This window comes from Crinia signifera, chromosome 6 (assembly GCF_055691185.1).
Source record: "Crinia signifera chromosome 6, ASM5569118v1, whole genome shotgun sequence".
NCBI lineage: Eukaryota > Metazoa > Chordata > Amphibia > Anura > Myobatrachidae > Crinia > Crinia signifera.
The window spans coordinates 263,560,326-263,580,555 of record NC_139222.1 but is presented as its reverse complement, the minus strand read 5'-3'; the positions used below and the strand labels follow the sequence as shown (position 1 = coordinate 263,580,555).

Sequence of the window (20,230 nt, the reverse complement as noted above, 5' to 3'; positions counted from 1 at the left end):
ACTGCAAATTCTCTTGGCCTAATAAACGCCAGACAAATTAGATCTTTGGTTTTATCACCTCCATGATATCCTTTACTACTTATACTCTAGCTATAGATATTTTTCCCAGTAAGTATATATATATAAGAAAGGAATTCAACCCACTGTTATTCAGTTAATGAATTTACCATAACCAAACTGTTAGGTAAGGATTCATCACCAAAATTGCCCTTACAGTAAAGAATCCTCCCCTATGCCAAGGTAAAAGCCCCTCCCCCCCCTGTTATATACCAAACCTGTATTAAAAAAAATTACCATGAAGCTGTTACTTCTACCCATCTATAAAGTTTCGCCGTGGTGTGTTTTTTGGCTAAATAGCCTGCTAACCCCTTGCCTGTATGTTTTATTACTGAATTTTATCTCCATTTGATCACTTACAGTGCATGTATAAATGTTTCTTCCTATCAGACTCGTTCAACAAAACCGTTCTGTTGGCTTTGATGAAGGACGTGAAGATGGGACAAACGGTCACCTACAAAGAGCTAGCTGAAGCCGTCGGAAATGTGAAAGCGGCCAGGGCTGTGGGAGGAGCCATGAGGAGTAATCCGGTAAGAGAAACACAATTCAGATAACATGAGATATATCCCCTTCTAAATTATTACATCTGCACCTGTATTACTTAACAGTTTCTCATAGGTATCATTAGTGAATTATACTGGTCATTCTCTTACTCCTGTACTGAACCTACTTTGGCATTTCGCTGCTACCTCTGTTGTCTCTCACACATAGGGCCAGATTCTCTAAGCTTCAAAAGTGATAAAATGGAGAGTGATAAACAGCCAGCCAATCAGCTCCTGCCTGCCATGTTACAGATTGTGTTTGAAAAATGTGAGGCAGGAGCTGATTGGCTGGCTGTTTATCACTCTCCATTTTATCACTTTTGAAGCTTAGAGAATCAGGCCCATACTCTTTTCTTTCGCATTCTCTCCTCTCTCACACACACACACACACACACACACACACACACACACACACACACACCAAGCGTTCAGTGCAGTGTGTTACAGGCAGCAACATCCACAACTGTATCAGGCCCAGTCAGGGTTCCAGAGTTTTATTCTGCCACTGCAGAACACACCCAATGTCGGACTGAGGCATGAAGGGCCCACCAGGGAATGAAGTTATAGGGGCCTACTAAAGGGGATGTGGCAAGTCTCCAGAGGGGGTGTGGCCATCTGCAACAGACTTTGGCCAACCATTAGAGAGTAAATAGTATAGTAAAATATAGTTAATGTACCAGGATAATGACAGCAATGCAACATAGTTCTGTGCAGTATAATGTAATATATTTATAATTCATGTGATCTATGTGGAGGTGGGGGCCTCCAGGCAGTGGGGCCCACCGAGGGTTTCCCCTGTGCCCCTGTGGGCCAGTCCGACACTGGACACACCCCTTAGTGGCGATAGGTACGCTCATAGAGGGAGTTAGATACGCCCTCTGGGCGGAGCATGACACACCCTTTCATCAGCACAGAGCATTCTACTAGCAGCTAAAATCTCCCTGAAACTAGTTTTCAAAAGTATGGTTTTGCCAAGAAGCGATTTATTTGGAAGCCTGAGGGTTAAATTTACTAAAGCTTCTACAAATTTATAATAGGGGATGTTGTCCATAGCAACTACCCAGATTCTGTCCATCATTTTCTAGGATGCAATAGAGAAATGCTAAATACAATCTGACTGGTTGCTATAGGCAACATCACATCTCTCCATTTGTAGAAGCTTTAGTAAATATACCCCTGACCATCTGGACTGTAGCAGATCTTCCAAAATTCGGCCATGTTCTAGATCATTGTTCTGTGTGACGCGGACTACACTACAGTAGTAGGACCAGATGTACTAAGCTTGAAAAGTGATAAAATGGAGGGTGATAAACCACCAACCAATCAGCTCCTGCATGACATTTTTCAAACACAGTCTGTGACATGGCAGGTAGGAGCTGATTGGCTGGCTGTTTAGCACTCTCCATTTTATCACTTTTCAAGCTTAGTGCATCTGGCCCACAGGTGTGTGTGAAAATAGACCAAAACATTACGCAGCGTTTTCATGAGTCCCCACCATTCAGCATACCGGAGACTTTCTGTGTTCCTTTACTGGACAGAAAAAGGATTTCCTTGTACTATACACCAGTGCTTCCATGTAGTCTTTAATTAATTGTCTCGGTTACACGCTTACAACATGTTTATACATTGCGGAGGGAACTGCATCAGTTTACAAGTTTATCAGTGTTCCCGAATTGCCCCTGCGGTACATAGAATGGATTCCAACTCGTGGGTAATTTTATTTTTGTCCAATTTGACTCATTTGGATACATGTGAAAAATGTACAGATAGAGCAGATTACTGCAGTAAATCGCACACGGTGGCACAATGCCATTATCTCGGATACCCCGAGCAATTCACAGCTAAACGTATCTGAGATCTGTCAGCAGATAGCACGGATTCTTCACTTACTCCTCAGCAGCGCTGCTTCCATTCACTGCAGTGAGCTGCTTATTGGTATACTGACATGTACTGTATAATGTCCTGCCTGTGTGCTTCCACCCCCTCTATCTTGGCTTGTAAAATGTATACAGTGGGCCTAATTCAGGTTTTCACTGACTTTTATTTCCAAAGGGGAGAGAGATCATTCAGTGGTTGGAGACCATCAGAAGGGATGTGTACTGGCAGTGTGTGTGTGTATGTGTGTGGGGGGGGGGGGGGGTGTGCTGCGTGCTGCACTGACCTGTTTGCTAGACTGCGAGTGAATGCAGCCTAGCAGATAGGTTTGATTCTAGCCCAGTGTTTTTTTAAAGAGCTTGTGAAAGATACCGCTCAGAAAAGAGCCTATCTTTTACCATATCGTCTAATGTGTGCACTCAATATCGTTAAAGATGTGCACTCCCATGGGTCATTAACAGGCCTCGCTGTCTGCTGAACCTACAGGTCAATTCAGCTATATAGCCAACCACCCGCGTGTTCAGCGTGTCCCGGTGACGTCACTGACTGATATTGTGTACCGATCTCGTTCAGTGTGCTCAATATCGGCGAGCCGCGGCTGATATTGTTCATTATATCTACCGTGTGCAGCATCATGTAGTGTGTATGGGGGCTTGAGACTTGATAGCGAAAGTTAGTTATCCAGATGGCTGACAGATAGGGGGACATTTACTAAAGGAAATTTGTAAAAAAATAGGTGTATTTGTATCCAGAAATACACTTATTTTTGACATTTACTATCCCGAAAATACAGCAATTCGTATTCGTATTGATGTGCTATCAATACGAATACGAATTGCCGTATTTTCGGGATATTAAATGTCAAAAATAAGTGTATTTCTGGATACAAATACACCTATTTTTTACAAATTTCCTTTAGTAAATTTCCCCCATAATGTCTAGTTTGATACTCACTAGGTCGTCATTGCTTGTCAACCATGCTGATATTGACAAATGCTTTCCACAAGCAAAAAGTCAACATTAACAAAAGGTCGACAGAAGCAAAAGGGTGACAGAATCATTGTCGACACATGAAACGATCGACATGAATTTTAATGATTTTTCTCATTTTTGGCGGGACTTTTTTAAAGGTCTACCATCAATGTGGACCCCGACTGGGAACCATAAATTGACCTGAAGCATAGCAAGCAAAGGGGTACCCTATTTGGGGGTCAACGTGCTCACTTGTTGACATTGACACTAAAAAAGCGTGAAGAACTCATGTCAACCTTTTCCAGGTCAGCATATAGATAGTGTGTCAACCTTTTGTCACCTCCAACCTCATGCATGTCGACATTTTGCCATTGTTGACCCAGGTCCCGCATCCTGCCCGGGGGCCGGCAGTGTCCCGTGGAGCAGTTGGTGGACCCACCTGCCCGGCGCTGCTCTGCGGTGAATAGGCGATCTCCTCTCGCAAATAGCCATTTAGCCGAATGGAATCCCGCATCTGCAGAAGGGAGCAAATCTGGCTTTCGTGGCTTTACCCAAAATCAGTCACTTGGCGACCGGCTTCGATTCCGTCCCAGAATACAGATGTAATTGCCAGGGACACGTAAACATATGGAATAAACTTTACCCAGATTACCCGTTGTATAGAAATAACGCCACATTCACATTCTCCTCTCTGTAGAACCTTTAAAACACTTTTTTATGGATGACGTTTAAAAGTTGCCGTTACGGAGATAAATCGACTAAAAGGGGTTGTTGGCGGGTGGAGGTGTTAATTGATATACTAGCCGATCATTTTTGGACGGCAGCAAAGTTGGACATTGCATTAACCCTTTTTGTAGCTGTTCTTTGTCTGTCCGCATCGTGACTGTACTGCCAGCCTCTCTGCCACCCCAGCAAACCGAACTCTTGTTCCCGCTCAATTATCTTTAATTGTTGACAGATTTCACTCACACGTTTCACCGACTTTTTTTTTTTCAAGCCCGCTCTTATTTCTCAACAACAGCAAACTTGGCTACACATGGGTGGCAACATAAGGCTTACTTAATGGATACAATGTCCATTTTACATTAGTGACTCAGAGAGGAATGTTGGCATTCAGCTGACCCACATAACCAGAGTGGGAAAAACTAAGTCCAGTGGGCAGCGTCCAGGGGAGAAGGATATAGACGTTGGAGATCTGCCACGCTTGTTGCACAAAGGAGCCTTGCATATGTTCCTACAGGGAAAGTGCACGGGGTTTAACAAAGGATTAAAATAAAAGTGTCAGAGGCTGTGAAAGCTGGGACTGACAGCAAGCGCGACACAACGCGGTTATTAACATTGGTTTCATTAAAAAGAAATATGAATGCTGTAAATATTGTGTTAAATGCAATCTCAGAGGAGGGACAATATTGCGCACTGGTTAGTTGGAAGCCCGATATGCTTAGACGTTTTACTATTTGTCATTTGCTTTAATTATTGTTAGGTCGTAAAACATCTGTTGTGTGGTGTGATACAGTAACATGCGGTGCTGCCTCTGTATACAGCTAGTCTCCGACAGCGGCGAGCACTGGCATTATTACAGTGAGTGTGTCTTTGTAGCGTGTGTAACATTGGCATGAAAAAACGCGGGTGCGAATCACACGTACACAGCGCACGCATATAAATGTTACACATTTGTGATTGCATCCCGTAAGCAGTTCACATGCTTAACATGTTTGTGTGAATTTACAAATGCTAGTGGTTTGGATCATTTACCCATTCATTTCAATGGACCATTTCTTTCAATGGGCCATTCTTTTCAATTAGAATTGAAGTGTGTGTGTGTGTGTGTGTGTGTGTGTATGTGTGTGCTGCATGCATTGATATGAATGGGAACACTAAATTTGCACATGTTGTAAATCTGCGCATGTACTGTAACTAATCTATCTGTCGGGTTGGTAATTAATCTTCCTGCCTCCACAAACAGAAATCCTTAAAAAGTGACTTGTTGTGGTAGTGGAGTATTGGTGAGAACTCGTGCACTAGGACATGGTCTGGATCCTGTATTTCAGTGGCAAATTTTGATTATTCTGACCACTGGTCATCCTGCTTCTGTTTCTATTCCAGTGGATTATATTTACACACTTGCCTAGTTTGTAGATCTCAATGTGGGAGATCCAGGGGTCCTCCTGGCCCTTACCACTGTGCCATAGTGCTCTTGCCCTACTTAAATATGGAAGTTGGCAAGAATTGGAAGAATGAGCTACTCAAACAGAGTTCCAAGAGACTACACTCCGAAGGGTTTGGAGGAATGCGTCACACTCCAAGGAATTCAGGAGAATGAACTACACTTCCAATGGTCAGAGAGAATGAGCTACAATCCCAGGAGTCACAGAGAATGAGCTATGCTCCCAGTGGTTTGGGATGTGAGAAAATGAGCTACACTCCTAGACATCTGGGAGAAGGAGCCACACTTCTAGGGGTCACAGAGAATGAACCACACTCCAGGTATCAGGGAGAATGAGCCATACTCGCAGGTATCAGGGGGGAATAAGCCACACTTCCAGTGGTCACAGAGAATGAGCTACACTCCCAGAAGTCACAGAGAATAAGCTATACTCCCAGGGTCACAGAGAATGAGCTACATTCCCAGAAGTCACAGAGAAAAAGCCACACTCTCAGGGGTCACAGAATGAGCCACACTCCCAGGTATCTGTGGAAATGAGCCACACGCACAGGTATCAGAGAGAATGAGCCATACTCCCAGTTATCAGGGGGAATGAGCCACACTTCCAGTGGTCACAGAAAATTAGCTACACTACCAGGGGTCACGGTGAATAAGCCACACTCGCAAGGGTCACAGAGAATGAGCCACACTCCCAGGTATCAGGGGGAATGAGCTACACTTCCAGGGGTCACAGAGAATGAGCTACACTCCTAGGGGTCACAGAGAATGAGCTACACCCCCAGCAATCAGAGAGAAAAAAGCCACACTTCCAGGCATCAGAGAGAATGAGCCACACTCTCAGGGGACAAGGAGAATGAGCTACACTCCTAGAGGTTCTAGAGAATAAGCTATACTCCCAGGGATCAGAGCGAATAAACCACATTCCATTAGGGGTCAAAAAAAATGAGCCACACTCCCAGGGGTCACAGAGAATGAGCCACACTCCCAGGGGTCACAGAAAATGAGTAACATTCCAATTGATCTGGAGAGAGAACGTGCAAACCAATCAGCATATAACTGCCATGTTATAGGCCGTGTTTAAAATGTGACCGTTACGGGCTGATTCGTTGGTACTTAAAGGCGTCTATATATTTTAAGTACTAAGCCTTGCCGACAGATGTAATAGCCTTTTTTAGAGGGGAATCATTTGGTTTTGCCTTGTAAATGAATGCCCCATTAAAGAAACACCCAAGTTCGGCCGATATCCCGCTCGGCTGCCGAACTTGGAGACCCAGACATCTGGCCACTGGAGAGAGATAAAGTGGACTGAGATAGCTCAGAAGTGGTTAGTCACTTCATACTAAAGGTTATAGTTTACTGCAGGCTGCGAGATTCCGACAAAGCGGATCGCTAGCTTTTGTTTGTTTCTTTTAAAGTGGCGTTTATTTAAAAGACAAAGCTAGGCCGTTTACGCCTTTTAAATTATCACAGATTTAAAAAAAAAATGACAGACTTGTTGCCTGCAGCTTCTACCCTGTACCTGCTCAGATGTATACGCACCTCTGGTGGGTGCACAGCACAATCGGCGTCATTCCTTCACAGCAGAAGAACTGCCAGTGCGTCAGACTAAACATTTACATTGTAATATTAGTGTGACCTGCATGTACAGTGCCTTGGCACTTTTCCGGTCCGCTGGCACATCTATGGTTAAATTAGCAAGCCAAGGTGGCACATTTGAATAAGAAGGTGCAGGAAATGCTCTGTAATATTATTACTGTATAAATAAAACATCTCTGCCACAGCGTTAGCGACTTTCCTCTGCAAACTGTAAGTTAAAAAAAATGGGAAAATATCTCCCTTTTACCCTAAAGCCGCTCCGAAGTCTATAATATAATCAAAGTGCAGCATTATATTAGTGAACACAAATTTTTTATACTACCACCGAGGGATAGAAAATAACTGAAATAAGATTGACCATAACCAGCTCCCCGTCCTTGTGCTCAGAAATCTATGCTTAAAAAACAAATGGCTATAGTTTTACTGTATGATTTCCCTTCCCGCTAACAGGAGAGCACAGCCATTTACACCACAACCGGCTGTTACCGCTCGTCTGTATGATGCGGCGCCCCCGCGCCCTCAGGGCAAAGTGAGGTACATTACTACCAGATAGCAATTACACATCCTAGATTTCACTATCCTACAGTACATTGTTATTCTAGGAGGATATTCTCCGTTTCTTTTGTGTTTTGTTGCGTTAAACTGTAACCAGGTCCAGATTAACTGGTGGGATCACAGCTCCAGACCACCGTACAAAATAAGGTCCGTTATCATGGCCGCATGATGGTGACCAGCTTGCCCCGCGTTAAGGGGGTTATCCAGATTCAATCGGTTAGCGAGGGGCGCCGATTGTTTGAGACCGCATGTGCATAGGTTTTTGTGCAGCAGTTGTGTGCCTACAGCGCTCGCACGCAGAAGTCCGGGTAGTGGGTGTGGAGGGGTGTGTAATTTGCATATGGGATTGGCCAGCGTTTCATGGGTGTTCCCATGCCAATTGCCCGGAGAAGCGGGTGCAGGGGGCAGGCAGCTGACCTCAGCGGGTGACACCATATAGGTGTCTCAGATTTGCGAGCTCTGAAGAAATAATTAGATGTTTAGGCAATTCATCCATTCGCATGCCTGCGGGGGTTCGGGGAGGCGGACGACCGTGCAGGCGGGGGGCAGCCCTTGGTGGACTCGCAAGGCTGCGAAATAATGGTGATTAAATCGTCGGTGGGATTCCCCAGTGCCATGGATCAGAATACATCCCTTTAAATTCTTTTCTGCAGAATATTAGCCGGTACTGTCAACTTTCACTCTGTTTTTAAAAGTGTGGCCCAGACGCCAAGTGCGCAAACGGTTAAAGTGAATAGAAAATGAGCCATCAGTCATTGCCAGCATTTACTACAAAGAAAAAGAAAAGAAAATCATTCTTTTTATTTTTTATTTTTTTTGTACTAAATAGCTGAAAAATCCATATTTTCTGTCAGGTGTTGTCAGGGTGATGCTTAATTCGTAGTGTACACGGTCTACAAGTTTGCCTTTGTAGTTCTCCTGCTCCACATAATTCATACAGTGACCTTCAACTTTATGAGAAGGTGGAAAAGGTGCCAGCAGCTGCGGAGACGGGGAACATCACCACTTCAAATTATGCCAAGGACATGCAGGGTGCCTCACCTTTTTTTGCAAGAAAAACTTCAAATAGTTTACAGCACTCAAGATTGATTGTGAGGTCTGCAGGCCTCAAAGGGTACCCATAAAGTTCAATTAAAAATCTCATTAGGATTGTATACGAGGATCAAACAGAAATCAAAAAAGACTCAGGGGAGACAGAGAATGCCTGCCTGATTAGTCCAAGGCCTTCATAAATGATTATTCTGTTACTCAAATAAGATGTCTTCTGTGGTCTGTTAGCGGTAATAGCCAGACTTGATATTCTGCTTGCTTAAATTATTGTTCCAGGTAAGGCTTAGTAGAGTGTACAGTCTGTCACTAATACTATTAATGCTAGGAATCTGCATATCAACTAAATGAAGTCTAATAAAATCATGTGTTATACCGCTAAAAAACACTGACCCAGGAAGCGTTGGATTATTGCCTATCTGCTATATCTATGGCTGTGTGTGTAAGATATACACACATATATATATATATATATATATATATATATTAATTATACGCACATCAATAATCTTTTTATTTCATTAGTTTACACTGCATTTTCAGCATATAGGGCCTTATTCAGATTTGAGCTCAGTACAAATGTGTTCGGAAAATGGACAAAACCATGTGCACTGCAGGTGGGGCAGATGTAACATGTGCAGAGAGATTTAGATTTGTGTGAGTTATTTTGTTTCTGTGCAGGGTAAATACTGGATGCATTATTTTTACACTGCAATTTAGATTTCAGTTTCGGCACACCCCACCCAAATTTAACACTCTCTGCACATGTTACATCTGACCCACCTGCAGTGCACATGGTTTTGCCCATTTTCCGAACACATTTGTACTGAGCTCAGATCTGAATAAGGCCCATAGTGTAGTAGTGAAGAAGCATTGGTTCCATCTCAACCTATTGTGCAGTAGTGGAGATGCATCAGTCCGCCTTAACATATTCTGTAGTAGTGGAGAAGCAATGGATCATCTCAGCCTATTCTGTAGTAGTGGACAAGCATCGGACCATCTCAACCTATTCTGTAGTAGTGGAGAAGCATCTGACCCTCTCAACCTATTCTGTAGTAGTGGAGAAGCATCAGACCATCTCAACCTATTCTGTAGTAGTGGCGAAGCATTGGACCATCTCAACCTATTCTGTAGTAGTGGCGAAGCATCGGACCATCTCACCCTATTCTGTAGTAGTGGAAAAGCAAAGGACCATCTCAACCTATTCTGTAGTAGTGGCGAAGCATTGGACCATCTCAACCTATTCTGTAGTAGTGGAAAAGCATCGGACCATCTCCGCCTATTCTGTAGTAGTGGAGAAGCATTGGACCATCTCAACCTATTCTGTAGTAGTGGAGAAGCCTCGGACCCTCTCAACCTATTCTGTAGTAGTGGAGAAGCCTCGGACCCTCTCAACCTATTCTGTAGTAGTGGAGATGCATCGTACCATCTCAACCTATTCTGTAGTAGTGGAGAAGCATTGGATCATTTAAACCTATTCTGTAGTAGTGGAGAAGCATCGGACCATCTCAATAAAATCTGTAGTAGTGGAGAAGCATCGGACCATCTCAACCTATTCTGTAGTAGTTGCAAAGCATCGGATCATCTCAACCTATTCTGTAGTAGTTGAGAAGCATCGGACTGCACTGCCTCATGTACTGCCTACTGCATAAGGCAACTCTGTCTTTTGTAGAATATATGGTGACTTGTCTTTGTTACATCTCTTCTTTTTCACCACATGGCTGGGACCTTTCACAGCCTCTCCGCTCTTATGTTTTAGCTTTATTTGCATTCTTTGACCACAATGTATTGTTTTTCAACTCTTTTTTAAATTTATACCTCTCCCTTGTTCTCTTTGGTCTCTGTTCTTGCTCTTGGCAACAACAACCACACATGGAGTGATTTGGTCGCTGAGCAATTTTGACTTAATATTGCTCAGCGACCAAATTGCTGAGTGTCCCATTTTCATCAATGGCCAGCGATGGTCGCTGATGAAAACGGAGACACTCTGAAGGAGAAAGCCCCTGGGCTGGTCATGGGAGTGTGATTCTAGCGACTGTCGCCCTGTACACAGGGGTTATGGTCGCTCAGCGGCCATATCCCCGGAAATATAGGCTAAAATCGCCCTGTGTGTATGGGGCTTTAGGGTTACTGGGAGCAAGGGACACCAATACAATAATAAAAGTCCACAATAAACGAACTTAACATAAGGAGATATAAAGATCAAACATGAGGTTAAATACAATGTATGCTCCCTGTATTCTAGAAAAACTGCTTGTCTATTGTGATATAGGGTCGTATGAATAATGGACTGAACTGCACCAAAAAAAAGGGAAGAAATGGGCCAGTTATACAAGATGGGCCAAATGTCATGAAGTCCAAGTTCGTCAGCCATGTGGGATGCTGGCAGAATTTATAACAAATTTTTAAAGGGGCAATCATTTACAAGGCATGATTTTGCCCTGTAAATGATTGCCATTTAAAAAAAAATACGGTCAAACTTGGACTTTACTACATGTGGCCTGATAAAAAAAAATTGCCCTTGTGACAATAACAGTCATTATTATTTATAGCTTTTCTATCAGGACCCAACACCCACTTATCAAAGTTGGCACACAACAGGGATGATGGGTTGCAAAGTAATAATATATATATAGAGTTCTTCTCTTCAAAATTGGTAACCCCAATAAATGTTCTAGAGAACTTCGACCACATTATACAAAGGAGATATCTCCACACATTGGCTTCGATTGGTTCATCGCCCCTGATGAAGTCCCAAGGGACGAAACGCGTTGGGCAGCGGATCTGAACTATATGTGGCACATAAAAAACCTGTGAAATGAAAACTGAATGCTGGACTTAACCTTTCAATAAATGTCACTTGTTTTTATTCATTTTATTTGATTCATTGTATGTAAAGCCACAGTGTGGTATACTTAGCGCACCCCTATCCTTTCTTTCCTTCTATATATATATATATATATATATATATATATATATATATATATATATATATAAAATAGAGTTCATAAAGTTTACTACCTTACCCCAAATTTTGGCACAACCAAAAATCATAAAAAAAGTGTCAATCAGGTGCCTACATTTAAAGCAATCGCCAATTCCTCTGTTACTATAATAGTTCTGCGAGCTTGAGATATGTAACCCTATTTACTACATCCCGGAAAGTTTTGCCTCTGTGACATCACTGGTTCCTGTTCTCATAAGTTCAACTTCAACATGCTATAGGCTGCCTAAAGACATTGGCCCCACCCTAATACTTTGCATGACATCAGAGACAGAACTTCTGTTAGTGCAGCAGGTGCAGTGTACCAGGGCCCCAGAGGACTAAAGGCCCACTACAGCCCCTGTCACCCACTGTTTTTCCCTGTCACCCTCTGCCTACCCCTGCCTTTCCCTGTCACCCTCTGCCTCTCCCGGTCACCCACTGTCGTGTTGCATATTGTGAACTCAGGTTGGTGTGGAGGACGGGAACTCAAATGATATTTTTGCACCTGGGCTCACCACCTACAAGTTCCACCACAGCATGACGTCAACACATGCAAATTAATCAATGTTAATGGGCCATGAGCATGTAAGTGTGCAGCATCACCTTGAATGGTAGCATTATAACGAAATCAAGAGAGCTTACCTATGGCCTTCTTTGCTATTATGTACATTAAAGCGACATTCTCCAAAATGTTATGCTAACAAGCGTCTTGTCTATATTGTGGCAGCTTTGGCAGTCAGGTTAGACTGCGCACTCTATCAACCATTGTAGTTTCATCTCTTTCTGCAGACTCGGAACACACTCCGTTCCATCACTCTGTTACTTCCCCAGCCTTGCTAAATGCAGTTCTAACACAATCAATACATTGTACAGATAGCTCCAACATACCTGCTCCCCCCCACCCCCAACCTCCTTGAACAATGGCGTTATTGAGGAGTTAGTATATTCACATATTGCCATGAGTCTTAATGACCACCGTACTCTTGTTCTGCCAGTCACCTGGAAGGCTCTTGATAAAGATTTAGCATCATGTTCTAAGTGTCAGGCCTGTCAGTAGTACTGAGCCATAGGACCAGAAGGGAAGAAAAAAAAATGCAAGGGGAGCTATTGATTACAGCTTCTCGATGTCACTTGTTCACCAGGATTTAGGTATTGATGAGGCTGCAAGTGAAAACAAGCGTCGTCCCTTGTGGGGCCCTCTACTCCCAAAGAACAAAATGCAAACTTACAGAAAATATGCAGCTGGTTCGAGAATCACAGCGATTCCAATATTGATTGAAAAGCTCCTTCATGTTATTTTTGTTAGAGACAAATCTATGGGTTTGGAAGTTTTATAGTATTTGAAAAAAAAAGCTGTGTAAATGATGGATTCGTGTATTGGACGAATTAGATTTCACAGCGTGAGGGTTTCAGTGCAGCTTTAATATTGCATCTCCTAGGATATTGATAAAAATTACATTTTATGCAGCGAAGGCTTTCAAATAGAGAAGTAGGGTAATATTCCACCTAAGACTGCCTAAGGGCTGTAATAAATTTTAGTAAGTTTAATTGTTTTAGCAGACTGAATATTTGCACCAGACGTAGGCCCTGACTAAACTGTGTTTAATATTTTAAAATTACAAATCTTTTGTCCTGTATAATACCTCATTTAATAACTTCCCTGTGGTTTAAGGTTAGTTAGAATTTTCCATTTCCACATCTGCATTGCTAACTATGGTTATACCGCTATAATCAATGCTGCTTTTTTACACGGAGTCCTCCAGCGCTTAACATTTCAGAGGCGTATGGAGTATTAACTGTTTCAGAATCGTACGGGCCTTCTCACTGGCATGCAGTTGGCCCAGATGTTTTTAGAAGAAACGCTTATTTGTTTTGATGTCAAGTGACTACTGGTAAAACTTTATTAGAATGAGAAATATATTTGATGGCGATGAGGAACCCAACTTTGCTTGACATTCCAAGACCCTACGCCAACATGTAGGTTAGATGACATTTTTCATGGAACGTTAGAACAAAAATGGCATATCTGTAGGGGATTGGTTTGAAATCCCGGCGGTCAAAATCCAGATGCTGGAATCCCGATTGCTGCGTGGCGAGCGGGCCCGGTGCCTCGCTGTGCTCGGCACACTTATGCTGCTTTCCCACTGCAGACCAGTTTAAAGTACTGGTAATCTTAAATGGTATTTAAAACGGTATTAGCATTCCCACTGCAGAAGATTACCGTTTTAAATACCATTTAAGTACCATTCCCATTGCAGTGAACCGTGTAAAATGTAGAGTGCCTAACCCCCCCCCCCACCACCCCCAGTGTAAAGAGTGCCTAATCCCTCCCCCCCCCAAGTGTAAAGAGTGCCTAACCCCCGTACCTGCCCTGTGCCCCCACCTCCCCTCCCCTTGTACTTACCTGCACGGGGATGCAGGGCAGTGGGGAGGCAGCGGGGGTCCATGCAGGGTACAGGCAGTTCCAGTGCCTGATGAGAACTAGTAGTTCTCACTTTGCGCATATGTAATGAGTGCACGTGCATAATAATGAGCCGCTCATTACATATGCGCATATGTAATGAGTGGCTTTTTATTATGCAGTGCACTCATTACACATGCACAAAGTGAGAACTACTAGGTCTCATCAGGCACTGGGACTGCCTGGAGACTAAATAACGTTTAAGAGGCATTCCCACTGCCTCTTAAACGTTATTTTAACGTGTAGGACTCTGCTTTAAAAACGGGTTGAAATACCATTTAGCTTTAAACGGTATTTCAACTCTGGCACTTTCCCACTGCAGCCTTAAAACGGTAAATTGCACTGAAAATCGGCAATTTACCGTTTTTTAGCTGCAGTGGGAAAGGGGCACAATTTACTCCCTCTATGGGTGTCGTGGACACCCACAGAGGAACAATGTGCCAGCATTCCGTAGTTTTTATGTATTTGTCTCAGACCTTTAGTACAGGGGTGTCCAAACTTTTTGCGACGAGGGCCAGATTTGGTGAAGTGTAAATGTGTGGGGGCCGACCATTTAGCCTGACATTCTTTGAATCATTGATCACATCAGAATGGTCCCCCACTCTGCCCCCATTCAGTCTATGTCCCCCAGCCTGCCCCTTCACTGTATTTCCCCCAGCTTGCCCCCATTCACTGTATGTCCCCCAGCCTGCCCCTCTTCTCTTAATTGTCCATCAGTGCCTCCATTCATTGTATGTCCCCCCAAGCCTGACCCTCATTCACTGTATGACTCCCATTCACTATGTACCCAACTCTGCCCACATTCACTGTATGTCCCCCATTCACTATGTACCCAACTCTGCCCACATTCACTGTATGTCCTCCACCCTGCCCCTGCTCCCCCTTCTGTGAATGGGCATCACTGCCTCCATTCACTGTATGTCCCCCAGCCTGACCCTCCTTCACTGTATGTCCCCCACTCTGCCCCTTCCTTCTCTGCATGTTTCCCAGCCCCTTGTGTGAGCCAGAGGAAGGAGAGGCAAAGCAGGCACTGCAAAGACAGGAGATGCTTGGGCTCCCGCTGCTGCCCTCCACCGCTCTGCATGTTACGGGAGCAAGCTTTCCCCTTGCTGCCCCCCTCCCCAAACACTGCTGTCACTAATTGTAGAGTAGGGTGGTATACGATTGCAGCAGCATGGGTAGGACGCCAGTAACATCTGACTGTGGTGGCTCTTCCTCACTACAGCAGACAGCAAGGTAAAGGTGCGCTCGCCGTGGCCCCACCTTTAGTGTCCTGTGCTAAGCTTCCCACACCTGATGCTCCGCCCACTTCTGGTTGGAGGCTGCAGGCCGCTTGAAATCACAGCACGGGCCGCATTTGGCCCCCAGGCCTGACTTTGGACATGCCTGCTTTAGTAGGACTATGATTGTGATATAGTATATAATGGGCTTAAATGCCTCTCGAGCAGTTGTGCAGTGAGAGCTGCTAGGATGCCCCGCCTCCTCCCTCCCCTTATAGCTCTCACTGGCTCCCTGACCGTCACAATCTTTTACCCTGTTCACTATTGTTTTCTGTTTACAACTATGCAGGTGACACAACAATACACAGGGCATAGCAAAATAATATAACACTTTCAGAAAAACCTCAAAATGCAATAAGACAACCAACGTAGGCAAGGCACGATATACAGATGTATCCTCATATGTCATTTCTGCAGTCGTGCCAAGTAGCACCTCTGAGGCCAGATGCATGGCATAATGAGGGTAGATATATGAGGACACATCAGTATACCACCAACCTATCATAGATGAGGACCTGGCTGCTGGGAGATGTCTACTTTCAAAGGGCTTTTCCTTCCACTATAAAACCTACTTGTCGTGCTCCATTTTGGCAAGACAACCACTGCCAATTTGGTGGGAAATCAAGGTGACATGTACAATGGCACCTTCTTATGCTTATAATGATACCCAGCAAAAATATTATGGGACAGCTTTTGGGCAACTCCACATGCAAGCTGGCCCAGCCTGAATGGCTCATATAAGATAGATTACAGGGTGAAGAGCCTACTGGCCGTCGGTGCTTGAAGGCCATGCACATGTCTTATTTTAACTTGGAGCATGGATCTACTTCTCCAATGTGGTAATGTGGGCCCAGTGTCCTACGTAATGGCAGGGGCGCATACTCTAATTGGTTGTGCAGGCCTACTCCCTGAAGTTATTGGCTAGTTATTCAACACAAAGGAGGTTATTCTGGTTGGTGCGTAAATTTCTGAATTCTTTCGGAGCGGACCGCACGCCACGCTGTGCGGACATCGTACGAAGAAACGCCCACCGGTCCTCCGCATTCGGACGGACTCACTCTTTAAGAAGAGGGCGTGTTTACGGACGACATCCAAACCTTGCGTGTGCGGTGGACACACACATATTCTGCACGGTCTTACAGCGTCAGAACGGACGGGAACCTGCCCGTACGCACCAATGCGGTGTATTAACGTAAAACTCCCGACTATTATCTGAACTCATAATTCGGTCACATGACACACTTATGCAATTAGGCAACCTCATTAAAAAGTGTTTGTTAGTAATTAAATTTTTCATTTGATCCCCAAATGTGTGGTGTTATTGCTGAATGTTAAAGTGACATGTATATTTATATTAGTGATACCAAGTTCTGTCCATTGCTTGCAGTGTAAATGTGCGTAAAAAATGCAGCCGTGCTTTCAGCATATATTTGTGTGTTTAGTAATGGTCCATTTAGGCTGCAATGGTTCCAATTGAAGCAATGAAAAGAGTGTAATTAATGAGTAATGAGTAGAGGAGTGGATTGTATTGTGTTCAGCTGACTGTGGTTCAGGTGCGGCCGTACTAATTGGGCGATCCGAATGCCTAGCGCATGACCAAGTGGTGTCCGCAAAGTGAAACTTGCTTATGAAGACCGCATATTTCCTGGCTGTTGGTTCGTTTGCAGTCGGTGTTCTATCCGAATGCACGCCTACCAGAATTAGTGCACTCCCTCGTGTATGCCCATGTTTACGCCCAGGTTAGCCCACTTTGAAAATACGCCCCTGTGTACTTCCGAATGATGCCCATATTACGCCCATATTTCACGAGTGAATGCGGTGCACATTTCTGTACGGTATTAGTGAAAACGAGTACGGAGACTGTGCGTGGCACATGCGCATAGCGCTGCCCACGCATGCGCAGACGGCTAAAAAACGCCATCCGAAAGAATTCAGAAATTAACGCATTGACCAGAATAAGGCCCAAAGAGAAGTAGCGCTCTGGGGCTTTCCTTTATTGTCTGACCTCAACAGTGTTACCCCGGGGTAGATTTTTCCAATAAGTGCCTTGCTTTTCCCTAGCTAATGGAAGTCACAACATTCCCACTATGGGCGAGATGTGCTAAGCCTTGAAAGTGATAAAATGGAGAGTGATAAACCACCAACCAATCATCTCTTACCTGTCATTTTTTTTTCAATACAGCCTGTGAAATGGCAGTTAGGAGCTGATTGGCTGGTGGTTTATCACTCTTCATTTTATCACAAGCTTAGTACATCTGGCCCTAAATCCTCTATTGACTTGTAACATCTTGCAGTATCCCCATCCTGGACAGCAAAGGCGCAATGTGAGCACTTTTTCTGTCTTTCCTCCACAGCTGCTTCTTCTCTTTTGTTGAGCCGCTATTTTTTATATTCGGACAATGGCACCTTTTCTCCCCAGCAGTGTGATCTTCTATCTTATGGTCTTCTGAGCTGTTGTGAGGAGGCTCACTATGGTCCTGGCCCTTTCGTAATAGCCCACCTACTGCAAGCGCATGGATTGGATGAGCTTGAATCTTTTTCAGATATCATTGCAGAGCCTGTTCCCAGAAGATGGCATCTTACAGTGGACATCCCATGCTGGCTTCAGCTCTTCTCTTCTTGTGGCTTGACTAGGACCCATCTGGAAACCCCACCAACCCACTTTGTCATAACCCCTTGTACCAGGATGTGACATATCACTTTGAAGTCTTGCCCAATGCACAGAAGGTATGCCCTTGGCCTACAGCAGGGATGGGGAACCTTCGGCCCTCCAGCTGTTGTTGAACTACACATCCCAGCATGCCCTGCAACAGTTTTAGAATGGCCAAATAACAAAATTGTAGCAGGGCATACTGGGATGTGTAGTTCAAAAACAGCAGAAGGTTCCCTATCACTGCCCTACAGTCAATAAATGTTGTCTTAAATACATATACTTATTTATTTATAAGCAGTTTCTTATATAGCGCCCACATATTCCCCAGCACTTTACAGAGAATATTTGAACATTCACATCAGTCCCTGCCCCAGTGGAGCTTACACTCTATATTCCCTACCACATGTACACGCACACACAGACATACTAGGGTTAATTTTTTTGTTGGTAGCCAATTAGCCTACCAGTATATTTTTGGATTGTGGGAGGAAACCGGAGTACACGAAGGAAACCCACGCAAGTACGGGGAGAATATACAAACTCTGCACAGTTAAAGCCATGGCAGGAATCAAACCCATGACCTCAGCGCTGTAAGGCAGTAACGCTAACCACTACACCATCCCGTACTTACTTATTTGTCCAGTGTATGTGATTCCTTGTCCCTATATATGTTGTTTTTTTTTTGCATACATACAAATCCCGCAAGTAGCTGCGCACAATCGTGTCTCACGGTTTCCCTCAGTGGCAGATACAATGCAGTTAAATATCCGATGCTCTCGGAAAGATCACCTTCCACAGCGATTATCTGTTTGGTTTTTTTTCTCATGTTTTATAGATCTATTTATGGCAATTTGTTTAATTTTGTAGCTGACAATTGTCTTGTGATTTACCTGATTGATTTTAGAAATAATTTTGTAATTGGGGTCACAAATTATTAATATAATTCACTCAAAGTGGCGTGTTATAGTTTGCTGAATTTGATTATACCGGCGCTGAATGGTAACACCCCTGAGTTTTTGTGATTATAAAATAGATCAATATTGTTAGGAGGAATCTAAGTCTGTGATTTCCTCTGAGTATTCTGACAGACTTGTAAGGCTCAGATTCTATACAGGAACTAACTAATGATATGAAGATTGAATTTTTAACTTAACCCAGTTATATGGAATAATTTTATTAGTTAATGAACATTTAGAACTGTGTGCACTGCGTATTACAGCACCTATTTCGGAAAATGCAGTAGTCCTTGAAAGGATTGTAGTATCTAATGGCTGGTTTATGAGATCATTTGCATATCTTCACCCAGATACTTTGGGATGAGATTGAAGAAAAATGTGCAACGACTGTTTCTCAAGACAAAGGGCTGCTATGTACGTACAGATGCTGTGCGGCGCCTTTGTATTTCAGCACTCAGACTATTAATTTCTATATGACAGGCTGAAATAATGGTGTTCAAGATATTTATGATTGCGGCACAAAGACACCTTTCTTCTGCGGCTGGTGGCATCTTAATATCTAAACTACATGGACGGTTTTGTGTTCGTGCGATGACATCTTCAGAGTTTCACCGCATGGTGCTACTTTAGCCTACGTTGAGCAATTAGTCGTCTGAAATGAATCGTTTCCGAAATCTTATTACACAGATGGAAGTGGCATTTCCTGCTCGTGTTGCCCTCAAGAATAGTGTATGTCTAAACATGACGATGGCATCACAAAGCTTCTGATGCAATGGACCACCGCCTATCCTTCTTCCTTTACTTTCAATGATGGACAGTCCATGGTAGATGATAGGTTTTTTATTTCAGATTATTGGTCCATAAAATCCACCGAGCAAACCTGCAAAGCTTGGAGAAAGTTAAATGGGTCTATTTATGGAGCAGTGAAAAGCCCTTTATCTGTGCTAGCATGGTTCTTCACTGCTTGAGGGGTTAGTTTTCTGTTTTGCTTCACTAAAATAATTCATAAACTCGGGATGGTGTAAGGAGCCTGTAAACAGGAGAAGGGCATCCCCCCCCCCCCGCTTTGTTTGTCCCCCTCTT

The 20,230-nt window shown here is 43.8% G+C and overlaps 1 protein-coding gene across 2 annotated transcripts in view; it reads left to right on the top strand.

Annotated features, from left to right (window-relative positions):
* MGMT (O-6-methylguanine-DNA methyltransferase) overlaps positions 1–20,230 on the top strand; it is a 360,027-nt gene that overhangs the window by 315,204 nt on the left and 24,593 nt on the right. For both annotated transcript variants that reach the window (XM_083149507.1, XM_083149506.1), the window contains exon 4: positions 448–587. In XM_083149507.1, coding sequence (XP_083005633.1) covers positions 448–587 — 140 coding nt within the window. The remainder of the gene's footprint in view (positions 1–447; positions 588–20,230) is intronic.